Source organism: Bos javanicus, chromosome 25, assembly GCF_032452875.1.
Source record: "Bos javanicus breed banteng chromosome 25, ARS-OSU_banteng_1.0, whole genome shotgun sequence".
In the NCBI taxonomy this organism is placed as follows: domain Eukaryota; kingdom Metazoa; phylum Chordata; class Mammalia; order Artiodactyla; family Bovidae; genus Bos; species Bos javanicus.
This window is the reverse complement of record NC_083892.1, coordinates 18,511,835-18,527,999: the sequence shown is the minus strand read 5'-3', so window position 1 is coordinate 18,527,999 and position 16,165 is coordinate 18,511,835. Positions and strand designations below refer to the sequence as shown.

At 37.4% G+C, this 16,165-nt stretch overlaps 2 protein-coding genes across 4 annotated transcripts in view; one reads left to right on the top strand and one right to left on the bottom strand.

Annotated features, from left to right (window-relative positions):
- REXO5 (RNA exonuclease 5) overlaps positions 1-174 on the bottom strand; it is a 69,829-nt gene extending 69,655 nt beyond the window's left edge. The window contains exon 1 of the mRNA XM_061401332.1: positions 157-174. The gene's annotated coding sequence lies outside the window, so the exon portion shown is untranslated. The remainder of the gene's footprint in view (positions 1-156) is intronic.
- Positions 68-16,092, top strand: ERI2 (ERI1 exoribonuclease family member 2). Of its 3 annotated transcripts, none has more exons than XM_061401338.1 (9): positions 68-157; positions 3,877-3,944; positions 4,025-4,108; positions 4,723-4,850; positions 5,463-5,598; positions 6,995-7,095; positions 7,639-7,720; positions 13,713-13,801; positions 14,003-16,092. In XM_061401338.1, exons 1-9 carry the CDS (start codon positions 135-137, stop codon positions 15,338-15,340), a joined length of 2,049 nt encoding a protein of 682 aa, XP_061257322.1. In that variant the 5' UTR covers positions 68-134; the 3' UTR covers positions 15,341-16,092. The 3 variants fall into 3 exon arrangements, with proteins under 3 accessions (XP_061257322.1, XP_061257321.1, XP_061257323.1); XM_061401337.1 differs by having other exon boundaries at positions 5,463-5,619; XM_061401339.1 differs by lacking the exon at positions 68-157 and adding an exon at positions 929-944 and having other exon boundaries at positions 5,463-5,619.
- Positions 16,093-16,165: the final 73 nt, after the last annotated feature.

Here is a 16,165-nt window from a genome sequence, read left to right as displayed (position 1 = left end):
CCGCCTCTGCCTCAGCCACAGGCAGAGAAGCCGCCGCAGCAGCCTCCCCAACAGCGCGGGGCGTTTGAATGGGCCGGAAGTGGGGGTACAGAGACTTCCGGCAGTTGGGCTGAGGCTAGAAAGGAACGTCAGGGATGGCGACCAAGAGACTCGCACGGTATGCAAGGCGGTTCTGGGCGGTGGCGGGGTATCGCTCCTGATCCGGCGCTGGCGTCCGCGTCAGTGTCCGCGGTGTTCAGCTTCCATTTTCTGCAGTTAGGGCGTGCACTGGCCAGCCTGAACTGGAAGGTCACTCTTCTGGGACTTCAGTCTGGAGCCTCAGTCAGCTCTTTGTTGGAGCGTGAAGGACCAGGGAGGGCTCTCTACTCTGTGCCCCTCAGCCAGTGTCTGCCTATTCTAGGTCTCCGGGAACATTAAGAACGGCCCTAGGGGACCATTTGGAGGTCACCGGCAACTATCAAGATTACTCCACCTATCAAGCTGTTCACCCTACCACTTACTAGTGATCTGTTTAATTCACAGTGTGAATCATGGCCTCTTTCCTGATTCTTGGACACGCTTTTCACATTTCTAATTAATAGAAACAGTGGAATGCATTCGTGAAAGCATGGGTTTCACAGTTGGATCATCCTGGTTTCACATAGTAAATACGTGTTTTCTGGCAAATTGCCGAATTTGATTTCTCACCCATTAAATGTAGGTAGCAGAAAGGACCGTTTTGTACAGTTGTTGAGGATGAAATGAGATCACCATCTTGATTCAGTGCGTAATATGTCCGTAAAGAATCTGCCTGTAGTTCAGAAGACCGGGGTTTGATCCCTGGATTGGGAAGATCCCCTGGAAAAGGAAATGGCACCCCACTCCAGTATTCTTGCCTGGAGAATTCCTTGGACAGAGGATTCCAAGAATCAGAAGACTGACTAAACTACCACCACCATTATATGGTAAAGAATCAATAGATGTTAGCCATTATTCTCAACTTCCCATCACAGGTCAAACAGGGAAGCTAGAATGAGCGGTGTCTGCCTGGTCTACCTAGCAAAGTATTGAATAGTTTTGTCTCAGGACACTTAAGATGTCAGTAAGCTAAAGACCTCAGTAAGCATATAAGCAGATATTCGCTGGAGAAAGACAACCAGACATGACTTTCTCAATATTAAAGAAGCCATTTTGTGGTCTGAGGCTGGCCACAGTGATCCTTTAAAAATTTTTTTTTTATTTTGTTTTTGGCTGCCTTGGGTCTTTGTTGCTGTGCGCAGGCTTTTCTCTAGTTGCAGCAAGCAGAGGCTACTCTCTAGCTGTGGTCTGCAGGTTTCTCATTGAGATGGCTACTCTTTGTTTCAGAGCACAGGCTCTAGGGTGCACTGGCTTTGGTAGTTGGGGAGGGCGAGCTCAGTAGTTGTGCTCCATGGGCTTAGTTGCCCCTCAACGTGTGGAGTCATCCTGGAGCAGGGATTGAACCCATGTCCCCTGCATTGGCAAGTGGATTCCTAACCACTGGACTGCCAGAGAAGTTCAGAAATTAATGCTATTAAAGAAACAAAGAATGCAGAAACAGCTGTTACCAGGCAAGAGAAGTAACAGTGGCAAAGATAATATCTCAGAAGTAAAGACTGTTAGTCCTGAGAGTTTCCTAGTGGTCCAGTGGTTAGGGCTCCCAGCTTCCATTGCAGAGGGTACAAGATTGATCCCTGCTCTGGAAACCAATATCCTGCAAGCTGCCAAAAGGAAAAAAAAAAATTCCTAGTTCTGTTTCAATGGTAAAAGTTAGCCTGAAGCACTCAACCACCCAATTACCTGGAACCCAAGGGGTGATGATGTTGACCTTTTTGACTCTCTTGACTTCAATCAGCTAATGTTTAGAAGCTCAACCACCTAAGCCCTTACATGAAACATGCATGTACCCTTAGCTTAAACTTACCCAGTTTTGCAGTTTAGAGGCAACACTGGTGTGGGAAACACCAGGAAAGATCCCTAGTGTTATACTTACTTGCTGCAATTAATAAATCCTTCCTTCTGCTCTTTGCCTTGGTGGTCTTTTGGCTTGACACCTACCAAGAGGCTTCAGGTAACAAGCTATTCCCTTTCTGTGGACTTAGAATATTGCCCATAAGGATCCTTTATTATATATTACCTTACACTAGTTTTCCATGAATATCTAGTTTACTTACCCAGATATTTTAAACTCCTAGAAGACTGGACCTGCCCTCTCTCCTCTCCACTGTGCTCTTCACATAGCAAAGGCTGGAAAAAAACAAAAGCAAAATTAACTTAGGTTTTCAATGCATCTTTACAACCACTTGAGTTCCTCATTATTACTATAAAATAATAGGAGCACAGAGAAACAGTCTGTTTGCAAATATGCACTTTGAAGCCCATGCAGGGAGAATGACTTGTTAAGTCGCTTAGTCATGTCTGACTCTTTGTGACCACATGGACTGCAGTATGCCAGGCTTTTCTGTCTTTTACTGTCTCCTAAAGTTTGCTCAAACTCATGTCCATTGAGTCGATGATGCCATCCAACCATCTCATCTTCTGTTGCCCCCTTCTCCTCCTACCCTCAATCTTTCCCAGCATCAGGATCTTTTCCAATAAGTCAGCTCTTCGCATCAGGTGGCAAAAGTATTGGAGCTTCAGCTCCAGCATCAGTCCTTCCAGTGAATATTCAGGGTTGATTTCCTTTAGGATTGACTGGTTTGATCTTGCTGTCCAAGGACCTCTCAAGAGTCTTCTCCAGCACCAGAATTTGAAAGCATCAGTTCATCAGCATTCAGCCTGCTCTGTGGTCCAACTCTCACATACGTACTTGACTACTGGAAAAACCATAGTTTTGACTAGATGGACCTTTGTCGGTAAAGTAATGTCTCTGCTTTTTAATATGCTGTCTAGGTTGGCCATAGCTTTTCTTCCAAGGAGCAAGCATTTTTTGATTTCATGGCTGCAGTGATCATCCACAGTGATTTTGGAGCCCAATAAAATAAAGTCTGTCACTGTTTCCATTGTTTCCCCATCTATTTGCCACGAAGTGATGGGACCAGATGCCATCATCTTCGTTTTTTGAATGTTGAGTTTTGAGCCAGTTTTTTGATTTTCTTCTTTCACATTCATCAGGAGGCTCTTTAGTTCCTCTTCACTTTCTGCCATAAGGGTGGTGTCATCTGCATATCTGAGGTTATTGATATTTCTCCCATCAGTCTTGATTCCCCCTTGAGCTTCATCCATGTCAGCATTTCTCATGATGTACTCTTAATATAAGTTAAATAAGCAGGGTGACAATATACAGCATTGACTTACTCCTTTCCCAATTGGGAACCAGTCTGTTGTTCCATGTCCAGTTCTAACTGTTGCTTCTTGACCTGCATACAGGTTTCTCAGGAGGCAGGTAAGGTGGCCTGATATTCCCATCTCTTGAAGAATTTTTGACAGTTTGTTGTGATCTACTGTCAAAGGCTTTAATGTAGTCATTGAAGCAGAAGTAGATACTTTTCTGGAATTCCCTTTTTCTATGATTCAACACATGTTGGCAATTTGATCTCTGGTTCCTCTGCCTTTTTTAAATCAAACTTGTACATCCGGAAATTTTGAGATCACGTACTGTTTGAAGCCTAGCTTGAAGAATTTTGAGCATTACCTTGCTAGCATGTGAAATGAGTGCAGTAGTTTGTGCAGTAGTTTGAACATTCTTTGGTAGAATGACTGCTAAAGTCAGAAGAGTGCAAAGAACCAAAGTCTTTTGCCCTCAAAGTCTAGTTCAGTTTCCTCTCAATCACAATACATTAGTATATTAATGAGGGTTATACCATCAGTTTGTTAACTTATGTAAACAGGAATATGAATGATTTTGTTAAACATACCTGGATTGTTTTACATTTTTAGGCAGCTTGGATTAATTAGGAGAAAATCAATTCCACCAGCAAATGGAAACCTAGGAAGAAGCAAATCTAGTAAGTAATGTGCCTCATTTCTTTACATTCTGTAGTCTTGCACTTTTAACACTGGTAAAGGACACTCTGATGTTTTGCAGAGCAGTTGTTTGACTACTTAATCATCATTGATTTTGAGTCAACATGTTGGAATGATGGGAAACGCCACCGGAGTCAGGAAATAAGTAAGTCTGAACTTGACTGCCAATGGCCAAAGATCCCCTGGAGAAGGGCACAGCAACCCACTCTAGTATTCTTGCCTGGAGAATCCCATGGACAGAGGGGCCTGGTGGGCTGCAGTCCATAGCGTTGTTGGACATGACTGAAGCAACTTAGCACACAGCACACACAATGCTAAATAAGAAGACAAAATGATCTGTGGATTGGTAATTTACTGTGAAATCTGATGACAAAAAAGACAAAAAAAACCTAATACTTAAGTGTGTCATCATATAAAATAATTGTTTCAAAATCTCAAATACATAGAAATTGATTAAAAAAATACCTTTGCAAAAAGAACTATGTTTCAACTTTCATATGGTCTTCTAGTTATGGAAATACATTCAAGAGTTTTAAATAGATATACATGTAACTTTAATAGTTTGATTTATTCTTTGGCATAATTTTATATAACCATTACATTACACTGCTTTGGTCATTTTAATGTGCTGTCACTAAAACAATGATTATTTAATAATACTATGTGAAGGTAATATCAATATATACTTAATTTAAAGTGATTGCAGCATTAGTTTAACAATTATGTATTCAACTGTCATTTGATGATTCTTTCATGTAGTTGAATTTCCAGCTGTATTACTGAACACATCAACTGGAGAGATTGAATCTGAGTTCCATGCTTATGTTCAGCCTCAGGAACATCCAATTCTTTCTGAATTTTGCATGGAACTGACAGGCATAAAGCAGGTATGCCCTCTCTTTTTCCCACTTCTCATCCTCCCATTGCAACAAAAAACAAGCAGGAAAGATGTAAATATTAAAACTCAGAAAGAAAATAAAAGCTATATGCCATGTGGAATTAGATTCATTCACTGTTAGAAATACTGTCCCCTCCAGAAGCCCATTGGAATCTTTAAAAATCAGAAAAAACTGGACTTCCACAGTGGTCCAATGATTATGACTCTGTACTCCCACTGCGGAGGTCGTGGGTTTGATCCCTGGTTGAGAAATTAAGATTCCCCCATGGTACAGCCAAAAAAAAAAATTGGAAAGAATAGTGTTATAAAAATGTATATCAAATATATTTTATGAAAATTAAGTGATATCAGATTTCTGCCTATCAGGATATCTTTATTGTATTTCTGTGTGATTTTAGATTACTCAATGTAATTTTTCTTATCTTGCAGAATTCTAATTGTTGTATTATCTCTCTCCTATGTGTTTTAACATCTTTTCACTAGATAAACTGCCAGCTAAAACCTCTTCTTCCTTGTTGTATATCCTCCTCATAGTGCCTAATTATGTGTGCAATAATTATGGAATTCAGTTATTGAATTCAGATTATATGACTTTATTTAGGCTCAAGTTGATGAAGGAGTCCCTCTGAAGATTTGTTTATCTCAGTTCTGTAAATGGATTCAGAAGATTCAGCAACAGAAGAAAATTATTTTTGCTACTACAGTGTCAGATATTTCCACTTCTGAAGTAAAATTATGTGCGTTTGTTACTTGGTCAGGTAAAAAAAATAACTTATATTTAGCAATCATTAATGAGTAGCATTGCCACTAGGTAATTCTTCATCTCTGGTAAGAATTACACTTGTTACCTTCCTGGCCACAAAAAGAAATCTTAAATGTCTAGCATGACGTTAACCAACAAAAGTAAACTTATTCATATTTTAAAATTTTTAAACACCTTTAAAAGTTAAGCTCTAAATTTTAAGAATCTTTCTAGATTTCTCTATTCTCCTGAATCTGGGCAAAGACCGGTGAAAGATTTTTTATCATGGTATTTCTACAACTTTGATAAAAAGAATCCATATTTACCTTGCAGTCTTTGCTTTTATACTTTCACGCTTCTAATGTAGACATCAAGGGAAAAAATGGGCCATTTAAAGTACATCTTTTATATGCCCTGATAGAGCATTGCCATTAATAGTCATTGTTAACAGTGCTCTGTCACTGACAGCATAGCATTGATAATTGTGTATGGGTCTGTATGATCAGGCCATTCAAGATGGCTGTTCTTTTGTTCTCTGTATACCCCTGCTTGACCTATACCCTACTCATATCAGTGACCTCCCCTCTTAATACATACTTGCCCTTAGCCCCAGCTAGTGATTGTTCTAATCTTTAGATCTTTAGACCAGAATCTTTATCTCCACCATGATAGCTTATCAAAGGGACATGAGGGCTTTCTCCTCAGCTGGTTTCCCTGGTAACTGATGAACCAACTGATGTCAATTCCCTCTATAACTGGTAAAACCTTGCCAAAGACTGCTGCCATCATGTCCTGCCCACCATCTGCTTCACATGATGGAGTATGCTCCAAGACCATGCTTCAGACATGTACAATCCCCCTGTTCATTAAACCCTTGATGTCTCTGTCACTGACTCTGGGCTCTTTCTTTGGTCTTGAGGTTGGGCAAGTACAGTGCTTGCATGGCTGTGGGGTATAGCCCAACAGGGTCCCTGTAAGATGTTTGGTTTCTCAGTTACATTAATATTTTCTAGAATGTTGAAAGCAGATAATCTCTTCCATCTAAGCCTTGTGATGTGACACCTTACTCTTCTTTCTGAAATGTCAATGTGTTTTACTGGGCTTTTAAGAAATCATTTTGAAACTTAGTTACTGACCTAATTTCTTACTAGTAAGTTATGAGTAATTTTTAAATATTAGGGCAAAAAAATCTTACTCTTCTATTATGTGTTGCATAGTATATAATATATACCATATGTTGTATATGCTATATATAAAATATAGTATAGTGTATGTTGTTACATATTATTCTAAGTTCTGTTTTATGTCGACTTTCAGCATTTTGTTTATAAATAATAGCGTAAGTAAAAACCGTTAGCATCATTGACTTTGTTCTAATATTCTTGATGCAGACTGGGACTTGGGGGTTTGCCTGGAGTATGAATGTAAAAGAAAACAACTGTTAAAACCTGTGTTCCTTAATTCTTGGATTGATCTCAGAGTAACTTACAAGGTAAGGGAGCATGTTCACTTTCCTTCTGTTGAAAAGTTATTAAACTTTATCCTACACATAGGCTTCCCTGATAGCTCAGTTGGTGAAGAATCCACCTGCAGTTCAGGGGATCCCAGTTTGATTCCTGGATCAGAAAGATCTGCTGGAAAAAGGATAGGCTACCCACTCCAGTATTCTTGGGCATCTCTTGTGGTTCAGCTGGTAATGCAAATCCCTGGGTTGGGAAGATCCGCTGGAGAAGAGAAAAGCTACCTACTCCAGTATTCTGGCCTGGAGAATTCCAAGGACTGTATAGTTCATGGGGCTGTAGAGTCGGACACGACTGAGCGACTTTCACTTCACACATGGGTATGGGTTTCTACAAACAAAATATTTTGTTTTGAAGCATCCATATAAATACTTTTCTTAAAGTATATAAAAACAACACAAAAATAAGCACATTTCAAATCTAATAGAATAAAAATCATGAGAAGTAAATGGCTAACTGTATAGCCTTTCACATAGTAATTATTTTTTAAAATATATTGTCTTTTATTTGACTAGATTTTCTATAGAAGAAAACCAAAAGGACTCAGTGGTGCCCTGCAGGAAGTAGGAATGCAATTCTTGGGGCGAGAACATTTTGGTTAGTATATCTTGAGATTAATTTTATTATGTAAGTCATTTTATTTTTATACAGTCTTTCATTTGCATCTCATTTTTCAATGATGTCATTAACAAAGAATATCCTCAGCCTGGAAAAAGCCCTAGTCTATACATTCAGATTATTTCCAAGATTTTCAAATTACCACTTCCTTAAATTATTGTAAAGTTTTATATAAGACTGTTATCTAGTGGATTTCTAGTTTCTTAAAAAAAAATGAAAAGAATTAGCCATATCAAATGGAGACTGTAAACAAATGCCCAAATAATAGAGTAGACTAGTGAAAAAACTGAACAAGACGATTAGATTATGCATAAAACATGATCCCTACAGAATGTTGGTGATATTTTTTATATATATTTTAGTTTTATTCAATTATAGTTGATTGACAATGTTGTGTTCATTTCAGGTGTACAGTAAAATGATTGTTACATACATATACATGTATTCTTTGTTAGATTCTTTTCTCATTTGGGTTATCATAGAATATTGATTAGAATTTCTTGTGCTATACAGTAGGTCCTTGTTGGTTATCTATCTTATAAATGGTAGTGTGTGTATTTTGATTTATACCTCACCCCTTTTCCCCCTCATATCTGAAAGTCTGTTTTTGTTTTGTAAATAAGTTCATTTATATCTTTTTTAAAAATCAGATTCCATGTATGAGTGATATCATATTTGTCTTTCTGTCTGATATACCTCATGTAGTATGATAATCTTTAGGTCAGTCCATGTGACTACAAATGGCATTATTTCATTCCTTTTTATGGATGAGTAATGTTCAATTGTATATATGTGCCACATCTTCTGTATCCATTCCTCTATTGAACATTTAAATTGCTTCCATGTCTTGGCTGTTATAAACAGTGGTGCAGTGAACATTGGGGTGCATATATCTTCAGATTATGGTCTTCCCTGAATATATGCCCAGGAGTGGGATTGCTGGATCATAATGGTAGTTCTATTTTTAGTTTTTTTAAGGTATCTGCATACTGTTCTGTAGTGGTTGTACCAATTTACATTCCTACTGACAAGGTAGAAGGGCTCCCTTTTCTCCACAGCCTTTCCAGCATTTATTGTTTGGAGACTTTTTGATGATGGGAATTCTGACTGGCGTGAGATGATACCTCATTGTAGCTTTAATTTGCAATTCTCTGATAATAAGTGATGTTGAATATCTTTTCATGTGCTTTTGGCCATCTGGTGTGTCTTTGGAGAAATGTTTGTTTGGATCTTCTGTCCATTTTTCAATTGGGTGATTTGGTTTTTTGGCATAGAGCTGCATGAGTTATTTATTTTGTTTGTTTATTTTGAAGATTAATCTCTTGCTTGTTGCTTCATTTGCACATATTTTCTCTGATTCTGTGAGTTGTCTTTTCATTTTGTTTATTGGTTTCTTTGCTATGCAAAACATTTAAATTTAATTAGGTCCCAATTGTTTATTTTTATTTTCATTTTCATCACTCTAGCAGGTAGATCAAAATAAAAACTGCTGTGATTTATGTCAGGAATGTTCTGCCTGCATATCCCTCTAAGACTTTTATGGTGTCTGGGCTTACATTTAGGTCTTTGATCCATTTTGAGTTTATTTTTTGTGTATATTGTTAAAGAGTATTCTAATTTTGCTCTTTTACATGTAGCTGTCCAGTTTTCTCAGCATCATTTATTGAAGAGACTGTTTTTTTCTCCATTGTATATTCTTGCATCCTCTATCATAGATTAATTGACCATGGGTATATGAATTTATCTCTAGGTTTTCTATCTTGTTCCATTGATCTATATATCTGTTTTTGTGCCAGTTTAATACTATTTTGATTACTATAGCTTTGTAGTATAGTCTGAAGTCAGGAAGCCTGTTTCCCCTAGCTCGGTTTTTGGTTTTTTTTTTGGTCAAGATTGCTTTGGTGATTTGGGGTCTTTTGTGTTTTCCTACAAATTGTAACTTTTTTTTTTGTTCTAATTCTGTGGAAAATGCCACTGATAATTTGGTAGGAATTGCATTGAGTTTGTATATTGCTTTGGATAGTATGGTCACTTCACAATATTGGTGCTTCCAGTCCAAGAACACAGTATATCTTTCCATCTGTTTGTGTTATCTTTGATTTCTTTCAGCAGTATCATAAGATATGCTGTATTTCATATAACACTGTGAAGTGTTCTGAGTATAGGTCTTTTGTCTCCTGAGGTAGGTTTATTCCTAGGTATTTTATTCTTTTTGATGCAGTGGTGAATGAGGTTGTTTCTTTAATTTCTCTTTATGCTCTTTCATTGTTAGTGTATAAGAATGCAAGATTTCTGTGTGTTGATTTTGTATCTTGAAATTTTACCAGATTTGTTGATGAACTCTAGTAGTCTTCTGGTAGCATCTTTAGGATTTTCTATGACTAGTATCATGTCATCAGCAGCCAGTATCAGTTTTACTTCTTCTTTTCCAATTTGGATTCCTTTTATTTGTTTTTTTTCTTTTCTGATTGTGATGGCTAGGACTTCTAAAACTATGTTGAATAAAAATGGTGAGAGTGGACATTCCTGCCTTGTTCCTGATCTTAGAGGGAATGCTTTCAGCTTTTCACCGTAGAGAATGATGTTAGCTGTGGGTTTGTGATATATGGCCTTTATTATTTTAGGGTAAGTTCTCTCTATTCCCACTTCCTTCAGAGCTTTTATCATAAATGGGTGTTGAATTTTGTCAAAATCTTTTTTTGCATCTATTAAGATAATCATGTGGTTTTATTTTTTAGTCTTTTTATTTTAGAGCATAGTTGATTAATAATGTTATTAGTTTCAGGTATACAGCAAAGTGATTCAGCTCTACGTATACATGTATCTGTTCTTTTTCAAGAAGGCAATGGCACCCCACTCCAGTACTCTTGCCTGGAAAATCCCATGGGCGGAGGAGCCTGGTAGGCTGCAGTCCATGGGGTCGCTAAGAGTCGGACACGACTGAGCGACTTCACTTTCACTTTTCACTTTCATGCATTGGAGAAGGAAATGGCAACCCACTCCAGTGTTCTTGCCTGGAGAATCCCAGGGACGGGGGAGACTGGTTGGCTGCCATCTGTGGGGTTTCACAGAGTCGGACACCACTGAAGCGACTTAGCAGCAGCAGCAGCATTCTTTTTCAAATCCTTTTCCCACTTAGGTTGTTACACAATATTGAGCTGAGTTCCCTGTGCTATACAGAAGTTGCTGATTATTCTTTTTTAAAAAAATATTTATTTTTATTTATTTATTTGGCTATCCTGGGTCTTGGAAGAAAGCAATGGCACCCCACTCTAGTACTCTTGCCTGGCAAATCCCATGGACAGAGGAGCCTAGTAGGCTGAAGTCCATGGGGTCGAGAAGAGTCAGACACGACTGAACGACTTCCCTTTCACTTTTCACTTTCACGCATTGGAGAAGGAAATGGCAACCCACTCCAGTGTTCTTGCCTGGAGAATCCCAGGGACGGGGAGCCTGGTGGGCTGCCATCTATGGGGTCACACAGAGTCTGACACGACTGAAGTGATTAGCAGCAGCATACTGGGTCTTAGCTGTGGCACATGGGATATTTGGTCTTTGTCGCAGCATGCAGAATCTTTAGTTACCAGCATGTGGAATGTAGTTCCCTAACCAGGGATCCCAGCCCCCTGCAGAGTGTTAGCCACTGGACTACCAAGGAAGTCCCCATCCATTTTATTTTTGTTTTAATTTTTGTTGTTTGTTTTTTTTTTTAACTTTTTATTTTGTATTGGAGTATAGCCAGTTAACAAACTATGTTATGATAGTTTCAGGTGAATAGTGAAGAGACTCAGCCATACATGTAAATGTATCCATTCTCCCCAAACTCCCCTTCCATCCAGGCTTCCATATAACACTGAGCAGCGTTCCATGTGCTACACAGTAGGTCTGTGTTGGTTATCCATCTTAAATATAGCAGAATGTATATGTCAATCCCAAACTCCTAACTATCCCTCCCCCATCATTCCACCTGTTACCATAAGTTCTTTCTCTAAGTCTCTGAGTCTGTTACTATTTTGTAAATAAGTTCATTTGTATATATAGGTAGATAGATAGATTGTACATGTAAGTGATACAGGATATTTCTTTGTCTAACTTACTTCAGTCAGTGTATCTAAGTCCATCCATGTTGTGGCAAAGGCCTTATTTCATTCTTTTTAATGGCTGGGTAATATTCCTTTGGGTTTCCCTGATGCCTCAGTGGTAAAAAATCTGCCTGCAATGTAGATATGAGTTTGATCTCTGTGTTGGGAAGATTCCCTGGAGAAGCAAATGACAACCCACTCCAATACTCTTGCCTGGGAAATCCCTGGTGAGCTACAGCCCAGAAGAGTCAGACATGACTTAGTGACTATAACTACCACAAATAATATTCCGTTGTATATATGTACCACATCTTCTTTATTCATTGTTCTGTCAATGGGCATTTAGATTGTTTCAATGTCTTGGCTATTGTAAACAGCACTGCAGTGAGCATTGGGGTGCATGTATCCTTTCGGACCATGTTTTTCTCCAGATACATGCTCAGGAGTAGGGTTTCAGGATCATATGGTCGCTGTGTTTTTAGTTTCTTTAGGAACTCACTTATGTTTTCCATAGTGGCTATACCAGTTTACATTCCCACCAACAATGTAGGAGGGTTTCCTCTTCACATCCTCTCCAGCATTTACTGTTTGTGAATTTTTTGATGATAGCCATTCTGACTGGTGTGAGGTGAGGGATCTCTAGTTTTAATTTGCGTTTCTCTGATAATTTGCGTTTCTCTGATAATTAGTGATGTTGAATATCTTTTATGTGCCTCTCGGCCATCTGTATGTCTTCTTTGGAAAAATGTCTATTTAGGTCTTCTGCCCATTTTTTGATTGGGTTGTTTATTTTGATGATATTTAGCTGCATGAACTGTTTGTAAATTTTGGAGACTAATACCTTGTCTGTCATATCATCTGCAAATATTTTCTCCCATTCTGTGAGTTGTCTTTTCATTTTGTTTATGGTTTCCTTTGCTGTGCAAAAGCTTTTGAATTTAATTAGATCCCATTTATTTCTTTTGTTTTTATTTCCATTACTCAGAAACAGATCAAAAAAGATATTGCTGTGATTTATGTCAGAGTGTTCTGTGTTTTTCTCTAAGAATTTTATAGTGCCCAGTCTCACATCTATGTCTTTAACTCATTTTGAGCTTATTTTTATGTATGGTGTTAAAGAATGATACCTAGAGACAAAAAGAAAGCACAGTGATCTAAAACCTATGGGCTGGAACCAAAGAAGTCCTAAGGGAAGTTTGTAGCAATACAGTCTTACTTCAAGAAACAAGAAAGTCTCAAACAACCTATTCCTACACCTAAAGCAATTAGAGAAAGAAGAACAAACAAAACCTAAAGTTAGTAGATGGAAATAAACCATGAAGATCAGACAGAAATAAATGAAATAGAAACAAAGCAATAGCAAAAATCAGTGAACCTAAAAGCTGGTTCTTTGAAAAGATAAAATTGAGAAACCTTTAGCCTGACTCATCCAGAAAAAAAAGGGAGAGGACTCAAATCAACAAAATTAGAAATGAAAAAAGAATTACAGCTGACATCACAGAAGTACAAAGGATCATAAGAGACTACTACCAGCCACTCTGTGGCAATAAAATGAACATCCTGGAAGAAATGAACAAATTCCTAGAAAGATACAGTCTCCAAAGGCCAAACCAGGAAGAAACAGAAAATAATTATGAACAGACCAATCCCAGTACTGAAATCAAAACTGATTAAAAAACTCCTAACAAACAAAAGTTCAGGACCAGATGACTAAATGTGGGAAATCTTTCATTGGTGAGGCTGCCACAGCTTTCCACAAGACCGTTTTATATGATGAAATTTAGTAGATGATCATAAAACCAACTGTATGTTCCAATTTCTGCTTAAGTGGTAGTTTATTTCTTTACATAGGTACCACTAAATTCAGTCTTTGATATCTCTTTCCTCAGGGTTGGATGATTCTCGGAATACTGCCCTTCTTGCTTGGAAAATGATCAGGGATGGTTGCTTAATGAAGATTACAAGGTCTTTGAACAAGGTTAGTGGTGTCTTGCCTCTTTATTCCGTTATTTCAAACTCCAGAAGTAATTATAGGCTAACTGAAATGTAGATGTTATGTATGCTGTCATTTATAGATCAATCGGTGCTGACGTTTTTCTTTTTTGTCATATTATATAATACTAAAGAAATTATGAATGCAGGGTTTCTAAAATTGTTGGTTTTATCTGTGGAATCTTAGGTTTCCACTAAGAGGAATCCTAACATTTTCACCAGAAATTTGAATATGGATCAAGTTGAAGAAACATCAACCTGTACCAATAACACTCATGATCCCAGCATATATGGTGGGGAGCCTAAAAATTCAATAAAACCTTACAAGAAAATTCAAATGAAGTCAGTTGGTGTGAATTCTCCTATAAAGGTACAGCAGGATCAGTTACAACAAAAGGACAGCATAAAAGCAGGTCTTTGCAATGTCAGAAGCTGTTTATCTCTCTCTAATGCTACTAAGTCCTGGACTTCTCTGGGGCAGTTGCAGTCTTCCAGCCGGAATACACCTATGCAGAAGCAAATAAACCAACATCTTGCATTTAATACCAATTCTAAGTCTTTAGCAGTTGGTTCAGAACTGGTACCTGTTTCAACTACCATTTCATCTTTTAATAATGTTTCTGATATAGAAGTGAGTTCTGCTCTTGACTGTTTACCTATGTTGGCTGATTGGGAGGATGTAGCTTTACTGCCAGCATCTCAGCCCGAGCAAAATATATCTTGTATACCTCTTGTTAGTGACTCAAATGTAGACACTTCACTTAATTCTGGAGAAAGAGTAATGGTTTTAGAAGAATCTGAAATGTTAAGTCATGAAAACTTTGGAGGCACAGAAGAAACTCCTCAAAAATCTGTTACCTCTAAGTCTATTGTATATAAGAGTCCCCACACTACTATTTATAATGTAAAGGAAGCCAAAGATCCAGGTTCAGATACTTTTGGCTTTAAATTACCTGAACGTAAATCAAGTAATTTCAACAGTGTTAATTCCAGTGTGTCTCATCCTTTAGTTTTGGGGAAACATCGTCTTTGTTTAGATGATAGTAAAAGGAATCCATCCAGTCCTCCACTTTTCCCACCAGCTAAAAAACAGACTTTCACTATTCATGAAGAAAAGCCTGCATCATCTAATGACTCCCCAGGAGCAATTTCTTCCTGGAAGATTCTCCCTTCTGTCTTAACTTCAACAGTTAATCTGCAAGAGCCTTGGAAGAGTAGAAAAATAACACCTCCTTTATGCAAGTGTGGCCGAAGATCTAAGAGACTTACTGTTTCTAATAATGGACCAAACCATGGAAAAGTCTTCTATTGTTGTCCTGTTGGGAAGTACCAAGAAAAGAGAAAATGTTGTGGCTATTTCAAGTGGGAACAAACACTTCAAAAGGAAAGAGTGAACAGTATAGTTCTATCTGATTCCCCAGGAGGACTCACTTTTAGTTCTCTAGAAACAAACCTTATTTGTGACAGAAATGTAAATTTCTCTACTAAAAATTCATTGAGACTCAGACCTTCAATGAGAAATTGACCTTTTTTATGTCTAAACTATGTTTTTACTTCAGTGTGACTTTTAGTGCAGTAAAGAGAAAAAAGTGTGTATAAGGCTACATGTTGTGAGGACTTTGCATATCTGAGCTCTGTAAGCTACTCTGGGGCTATTCAGCACATTCACACACACGCACACTGAAAATAGAAAAAAATAATATCACAGCCTTCTAATTTCATTCACCAGTTATCTAATTTGTCTTCTCTCCATGTATGAATCCTGATTGTCCCCTGAATTTCCACACATGAGTATGCTGATAATGTCTTACACTATTTTATTTATATTTCATATATTAACTGTTACCAAACTTATCACAGTTTTTTGAAGAACCACAAATTAAATACTTGGTAAACTGTATTTATTAGATTAAATATAATAGCAATATTAATACATGATATCCTATTTCTTTATATTGAATTATAATTGTCATACAATATTATATCAATTTCAGGTGTACAATATATGATATCCTTTTACACTTAGACCTTGAAACTAATTTTAAATTATTTTTAAATTATGTGAATAACAGTGTGACCAATAAAAATTCCCTACACTCTTTTCAGGTAGATACTTCTACTTTGAGAATTACGATAATCTATTATTTAAGACTTTTCTAAAAACTTTATAACTTGTTTCATTTTATTTCACCCCTTAAAAATTGGTTCTGATTTATAGTCAGTGTATCGGTAGAATTACTCAACTAAGATCTGAAATTCAATAGGTCAGAGATTTAGTTCAGAAATTGCCTCTACACTATGTGTTTAAAAATTCCTCAACAACTGGTGGTATTCTTTTTATATTACCAAA

Bases quoted from the DNA above. Each gene is read 5' to 3' on its own strand.
- ERI2 (XM_061401337.1), top strand. From the start codon at position 135: ATGGCGACCAAGAGACTCGCACG. The intron at 158-3,876 runs GTATGCAAGGCG...TTACATTTTTAG, and splicing joins GCGACCAAGAGACTCGCACG to GCAGCTTGGATTAATTAGGA. The intron at 3,945-4,024 runs GTAAGTAATGTG...GATGTTTTGCAG, and splicing joins CCTAGGAAGAAGCAAATCTA to AGCAGTTGTTTGACTACTTA.